This window comes from Leuciscus leuciscus, assembly GCF_965113295.1.
Source record: "Leuciscus leuciscus genome assembly, chromosome: 5".
NCBI classification, from domain to species: Eukaryota; Metazoa; Chordata; class Actinopteri; order Cypriniformes; family Leuciscidae; genus Leuciscus; species Leuciscus leuciscus.
In genome coordinates, this window is record NC_138729.1 from 20,051,845 (window position 1) to 20,059,048 (window position 7,204).

Consider the following 7,204-nt stretch of genomic DNA (forward strand, 5'->3'; position numbering starts at 1 on the left):
ACTCCTGTCATATCAGTAGCCTGATAAACCTCAAAGCGACTGCCAAATTAAGATCATAGACACACACTGAATAAATTATTCATGGACTGTAAATTCTTTTGAAAATGTCAAGAAACTTTGCATACTGTACTCATTCTGCAACCAAATGCCACCATAGTACAGAGACCCTAAAGTGACAGGAACGATATCTGGCAAAATACTTCTGCGTTCTTGCAAATGTTTTCACCATGTCCCTTTAGGCGCTCCGTCCTACAATGTATTGCAACACAAAGATTTATTGTGAAATAGAGGGAAATAAAAAGACTGCACTGACAGCCGGAAAAAGGGAACTGCTGCCACCAAAGTGCTCACTGAACTTCATTTCCTTTTTGAGTTTACACACCAGCCAAATGTGTGTAGTGCAATTGACCTTGAAGCTTGCCATCAAACAACTCCTATCAAGCCAACAGAGAGCAGGTGTCAGTCATGTCTGATGGCGCAGGAGTTTTGGAGGTGGAAGAAGATGATGAGTGCTGGGCACGGCTGGAAGACTACAGAATGCTTCTCATCAAGACCATTGAGCCCTCAAGGATAACACCTTATCTGAGACAGTGTAAGGTGCTGAGCAGCGAGGACGAGGAACAGATCTACAATGACCCCAGTCTGGTTATCAGACGCCGAAAAGTTGGTAAGAGGTTTCAGACCACCTAAAGTTTAACTGTTAGGATTTCAGACATTAAATATGCTACAAAATGTTGTTGAAAGGGATATTTACTGTGAAATTCAAAGCTTTCAATCTTATTTTCGAAGCATATATTCTTATCTTAACACCCCAGGTATCTAGATATTTATATAGACTTCAGGAATGAGTATTTTTATTCACTTGTAGGGGTGCTGCTGGACATATTACAAAGAACTGGCTTCAAAGGATATGAGGCATTTTTAGAGAGTTTGGAGCTGGACTACCCAGATGTGTACCGCAAAATCACTGGCAAAGAGCCTGCTAGGGTCTTCTCCGTACTCATTGGTAAGTTGTAAATTTTTTATTTATTCATTTAGCATACATTTTTTCAAATGTATTATGTCATGTAAAAAAAATAAAAAATACATTAGTCACATCTTTTATGCAAAAGGATAATTGCTCTGATAACTTTTATCATCATAGACCAAAGGAGAATAGACTTAAATATTGGTAGGATATATAAACCATATGGAATTTCTATTTGTTAATTTTGGACACTTTACTAACCCCTGAGGCCACAGGAGAGGAGTTGTAAATGGCAGTGCAGGTCACGTGACAGTAACAACATGACCACTGAAGTATGCTCGGATTACATTACCACACACTTTCATGCTATATAGAACATACTTTTTTACCAGTTAAGAAGTAATTCATTTAAAAGAAGTACCTCAGAAAGTACTGCAAGTAATATTAGACGCAGTCAGTGACTTCATGCCTGAATGAATCACTGTTTTGAAAGAAATCCATTGTATGAATGATTCAATGACTCACAAGACAGTCACTTGTCGCCACCTACTGGTGTTACGATGTAAACTGCAGAAATAGTCACTGAAAATTCCCCACCTTGAATGCTGACAGTCTATCTGGAAAATACACTATGCAGATGATACACACAGTAAAAAGTCCCCATGCTTTTGGGGCATCGCTCGGTCAATCAAATTTGAGTAGCCTACCGACACTAGCTGTTTTATAAAATGCAGTAATGTTAGTATTCTAAATTACATTTAATACAAAGTGTTAGAGGAAAATGCGAGCTTTTTATCCTGAGTGTCCAGGACTGATGCTAGACCCCTTGATTGTCATGGGCCTGTATAAAAACTTCTGCTTTATATAACTCTGAGTTATACCACCCAGACACTGCCGGCGAATGTGGCCTCACTCAGTTCCTCATGAGCGAGGTGTCTCGCCTACAGAAGCTCGTACAGGATGAACGGAGGGCGCGACTCGAAGCGTCTGCGCATGCGGCGGAGCAGCTGGACACCATCCGCCAGCTGCAGCTGCGGGACAGCGAGCTTCACAAACAGCAGGACCGTGTGCAGCGCATCCGAGAGGAGCGTGAGCGCATCTGCGAGGAAGCGCGTAAACTGCGAGACGAGAATTACCGACTGATGCACGATCTGACCCGACTGAGCGAGGAGAAGAACTGCGCGCTCATGTGTAACAGAGACCTCCAACTCGAGGTGATCAGTCATTCCATCAGGATTTAGGAAACAGTGCATGTCCGGGTCATAGTTCAACACAAAATGTATTGATAGACATAAGAAATGTAATGCACTTGTTTATTTGTATTTATGGTTGTAACTGTAATGTTGATGCTGGGGGAAGGTAAAAAATGAAGCTATTAGATTGGATTAAATATTTTTTTATATCATTTTATTATATTTTCTCTTTGTTTTTCTAACTTGATTTTTTTTCTTGACTTTTCTCTCTTTGTATTTATTTCCCCCCTTTTTGGTCCTTTCTATAAGATTGAGAAATTGAAACACAGCCTAATGAATGCAGAAAGTAACTCAAAGATCCATCGGAAAAAGACAATAACTTTGAAAAATGCCATGGAGCAGAGGCCGAGTCCAGAGATGATCTGGCAGCTGCAGAGAGAAAATGATCTTCTCACAGCTCGTATACAAGAGCTTGAAAGTGCTTCCAAGGTAATTCAGCCTCACTTATCAGTCTACACTAATCAAGATATGATTAAAGATGACTACCACACACAATTCATTCACACAGGTCAAAACTCTGGAGCATGAAAAGCTTGATTCACAGTCATTGGAGGATTTAAAGCAACAAAGTCAGGCACACTACCAGGAGCTGGTGAATGATCTCTACAATCTGAGGAGAGATCTACATGACGCAGAAGAGTTGCGTGATAAGGTAACCTTTGTTTACATGCAAACTGGACAGAAGTGAATTCTGCTTTAATTTTTATTCTGCTTTTCATATTATAACAATACTTTTTTGTTTTTCCTTTTAAATTTAAGTATCGAGAAGAGAAGGATGAGTTGGACCTGAAGTGCACAATGCTACGAAAGGACTCCAAAATGTATCGTGATCGAATGGAAGACATTCTGAAGCAGCTGGAAGAGGTGATCAAAGAAAGAGACAAGGTATAATCAAACCTTTATCTTTGCATGACAGAGCATATCAAGATTGTGTTGTACTGTCTGTCTGGCCTACACTAGCAACACTAATTTATCTGTTTCCCACAATCTACACCGGAATTTACAGGGTGTCACATGCACTGTTAAAAAAAAAAAAGTTGAGAAAACTTAAAAGTTTAAGGCAACCAGCTGCAGGACATTTTTGAGTTTTCTCAACTTTTTTCATGTTAAATAGTTGAATAAACTTTAAAAACTGAATTTGTCATACAAAACGTAAGTTGGATTTTTTACAGTGTGTGGCACCAAATTAATATTGTGTTTGTGTTAATTAATATCAACACAAGGAAGACAAGGAAGTGTAATAAAATGAATATTATTAACAAAAAGATAGACGAGAGTAACTAACCACTACTAAAATTAATGGATAAGGAAATAAAGTACATAAGATTGCTAAATCCAGATGATTGAGTTGAGTGTTACTATGGCAGTTACACATATTTTATGGAAAGATAAGAAGAACCTTATTCTGACTTCAACAAATAAACTGATTGATTATTACTGGCATCAGCTATACAAAATCTAATGCAAATTAGAGAATCATATAGCCTACTCATTAGTAATTCAATACTAATGCCAAGGTGTCTTGAAAGAGGTTGGGTAAAGTGATATTTATGTTATGATGAGTCCGGTGACAGCGATGTCTTCCAATGGTTGTGCTGGGCCGCGCTGCAGTGGGAAGAAAGGAGTTGGGTTCTGTTTAAACAGCCTTAAACTTGAAGTGACTTGAAGTGATGGTCCTCGTCTGGGAACACGTAGAAGGAAGAACCATCTAGTTGATTGTTCTGAAGTCTGTGCGGAAGATTCAGACTATCTGGTACACACAGGATCCCTGAAGTTGGTGCAGAAGGTCCTGAAAATAGGGGGTGCACAAGCTTGGTCGTTGTTTCTGTTTCTGATTCCAAACTCCGCGAAATTCCCTTCTTGCAGAACTTTCTTGCTTCTCTTTTTAGAGATTCACAGTATTTTCCAACAAAACGCAACAAGAGTTTGAGAGTTTCTTTTAGCAACAACCACAACAATTTACTACACCAGCTTTTTTGTCTCCTGAGCAGGAGGGATTTGCAAATCGTCGCCTTTCCAATCTAGCAATTCCAGATTAACCTAGGCCATGTGCTGAACACATTCAGTTTTCATTGTCCACTGAAACTTTTCCACAAATATGTGGAAAGGTGTTGCCATCCTGTTTGCCTGCTGTTCACTACAATGTTCTATCCACCTTATTTTTAACGAAAACAAACTTATTTTAATGTATTGTTGGAATTATAACAGTATTTTACACTGATTAGTAGAGCAAATATAGTTTCACCGTCTTCTGCACTTTGTTATTGTTCTAGTTATTTACCTATTACGGCTAATGATTTGAAAGTCTCACACATACACAGAAAATAGCTTACTTCTGTGTTGTAAAATACGATTTTTTGGTCATTTTAGTTTATATGAAGGCCATTCTCTATGGTATTCAATTGTATTAAATGTATCTGTTCTATGCATTTCATTAACTGCTACAATTGTATGGCACTGCCCATTTGACAGGCTATTTGTACAAGAGAGGAGTACCATTTGGAGAACTCAAAAAATCTCCAAGACAAGGACCAGTACCGCAAACAGATCCGGGAGATGGGAGAACGTTATGATGAACTTCAAGTCCAGTTGTTTCGAACTCAAGGAGATGTTCTTGCTCTTCAAGCAAAAGTTCGCAAACAGAAAAACCCAATTCAAGCGGTATGTATGCTTGAAACCCGTTACATGTATGAATGGAACAGATGAAACACATTAGTTTATTTTTTGTCACTCTGATGTGAGCACATTGTCTATATGCACAAAATGTATGACCACTGGGTTACAGTTTATAGTGAATAGTAAGCTGATTATGATTTGTTTTATTCCTCAGAACTCAGAAGAAAGCTCTTTGCTCAGTTCATTTGAGGTAATTCAATGAAACTGATTTAAATGCAAAAACCCTTCAGAATTCACTGCAGTTATAAAGAATATATTATATTAGTCATCATCAACAGGGTTGTTTACTTTTTATCCACAGCTCAAAAGTCAAACTAGTGAAGAGGAGGCCAGGGAAAGGGGTGAAAAGGGTAACATTCTCTCATTTTCTCTATCAGATCTCATGCTCAAAAATAGATTGTTCTCATTTGTTAAGCATTGTTCCTTTTTTCTCACACAGATATGAGTGAAGAATCACAGAGCCAAACATCTGGCGAGTACAATGTAGGTTGTCTTTGTTGTGAATGTTTATGCATACAATGAAAGTGGCTTTATTTATTTTTTAATTGCATTTTTCATTCTTGCAGTCCGAGAGGATGTTCTCTGAAGAGGACGCCTCAGGTAACTGCAGAAGTAAAGGAAAATGCAACTTCCACTACAGGAGGTTTGTTTTTTTATTCTTTCATAGCCACAATTTAACCATTTAATTTAACCATTAAAGGTAGGGTTGGCAATTTCGGAGAGGCTAGCAATTGCAAGCTAGCTTTGAAAGTATGAGATCCCACCATCTCTTAAAAGCCACGCCTCCTCCAAAACACATGAACGCACACAGCCAGAGCAGAGTCTGCAAAGTGTCACGAGAGACGGCGTTAAAATTACCTCATGTCTCAAAGCACATAACATTACAATAATAATGAACGTAAACAACTTACAGACCTCTTAAAGGTGAACTAAGTAACTTTTTTTACCTTAACTGAACAGCTTCGGAGTCATTGGAATGGTTATATTACTTATTTCGGGTTGAATGGTGGTCGTTTCGCACCCCCCTGGTGCCCGTGAGCGGAAAATACGCACTTGCAACTTTGAGCCGGCGAGCCGCCGGCCGCCGCGTCAGGAAGTCTCGCGTGATATCAGGTCTCGCGATGTAAACAATTGCTTTACGGCCAAAAGAAATCTGCTAAAATGCTGTCATTATTGCGCTCCCTCACGCTGTCCGAACCCGAATGAAGAAGACGTTTTAAAGAATGTCCCATCTGCTTTGATGTCGTTGATCTATAGCCTCTGGTGTCTGAGAATCACCAACGAGTTTTTACAACAGTGTTGTCAAATATCTATTCCGAAGCTGTGGGGGGAGCTCTAGAGAGAAACCTGCGAGCAAAAAGCGAGAATACAGCGAAGAAATCCCTAAGCTACTGAGTGCTGCTTTAAATTCGGAACGAATGCAATGACTGGACGAACATTTTTTAGTCCTGAGACTTCCACAGACGATACATGTAAAAAAATTGTTTTTACAAAAATTGCCTACCCTACCTTTAAAGCAGAGCTACTGAGAGAAGTAATTACTGTGTTTCAGATCTTAATTAAACTGAGCGATATGTTCTTAAGCAATACTCCTAATGTGGTCTTGTACAGGAAACGTGCTTTAAGAACCAGAAAAATCACAGACAAAGAGAATGTGCCGAGCATCCTGGACAACACCACCGGGAGTGATACAGATGGGATGTGACAAACAGCTTTGGACAAGATGAAGAATTGTGGCCTTCTTTGAAAGCATATTAAAATACAATTGAATCACAATACAACATTGAAACCTGATTAAACCTGATTAATATCATATCAATATCATAGTTTTTATCATGGGGATATTTTGGGGATATTTAATTTAATTTTATCAATCAATAAATTCCTCTTGAAACAAACTTTGTTGTATTATTTTAATTTAATACTTTGAAGCTGCTTTGATACAATCTGTATTGTGAAAAGCGCTATACAAATAAACTTGACTTGACTTGACTTTTTACTGTCCAAGTGTGTCCAGTCTGTTGTTATGACTTATGAGTCTGATCTACCACAGTACAATCTTTCTGTTGTCTATTAATAAAATATAATATATTTTTATATATTTATTTTTTCTTGAGCTATAACAGTTGAAATGTTTGAATTGTAGCCAAGACTTGGTATGTGCAGAAACTGACACTTGAAACTTTTTGATAAATAAACTGACCCTGAAAAATATTTACTGAACTAAAAAGCATTATTACCCCCAGTCTCATTATTACCCCTGTTTATGGGCATGAATTGTACTATAAACCTATATGCATGTGTGATA

At 38.3% G+C, this 7,204-nt stretch overlaps 1 protein-coding gene across 1 annotated transcript; it reads left to right on the forward strand.

Annotated features, from left to right (window-relative positions):
• Positions 1-286: 286 nt before the first annotated feature.
• card9 (caspase recruitment domain family, member 9) lies at positions 287-6,888 on the forward strand. The gene is made up of 12 exons (XM_082171612.1): positions 287-667; positions 869-1,006; positions 1,856-2,181; positions 2,470-2,649; positions 2,729-2,872; positions 2,980-3,105; positions 4,693-4,881; positions 5,051-5,086; positions 5,198-5,246; positions 5,336-5,379; positions 5,463-5,539; positions 6,508-6,888. Exons 1-12 carry the CDS (start codon positions 466-468, stop codon positions 6,599-6,601), a joined length of 1,605 nt encoding a protein of 534 aa, XP_082027738.1. The 5' UTR covers positions 287-465; the 3' UTR covers positions 6,602-6,888.
• The last annotated feature ends 316 nt before the right edge of the window (positions 6,889-7,204 follow it).

Excerpts from the sequence above, each read along its gene's own strand:
- card9 (XM_082171612.1), top strand. The coding sequence starts at position 466 with ATGTCTGATGGCGCAGGAGTTTTGGAGGTGGAAGAAGATGATGAGTGC. Across the intron at positions 2,873-2,979 it reads CAGAAGAGTTGCGTGATAAG|TATCGAGAAGAGAAGGATGA; the intron begins GTAACCTTTGTT and ends TTTAAATTTAAG. Across the intron at positions 5,540-6,507 it reads TGCAACTTCCACTACAGGAG|GAAACGTGCTTTAAGAACCA; the intron begins GTTTGTTTTTTT and ends GGTCTTGTACAG.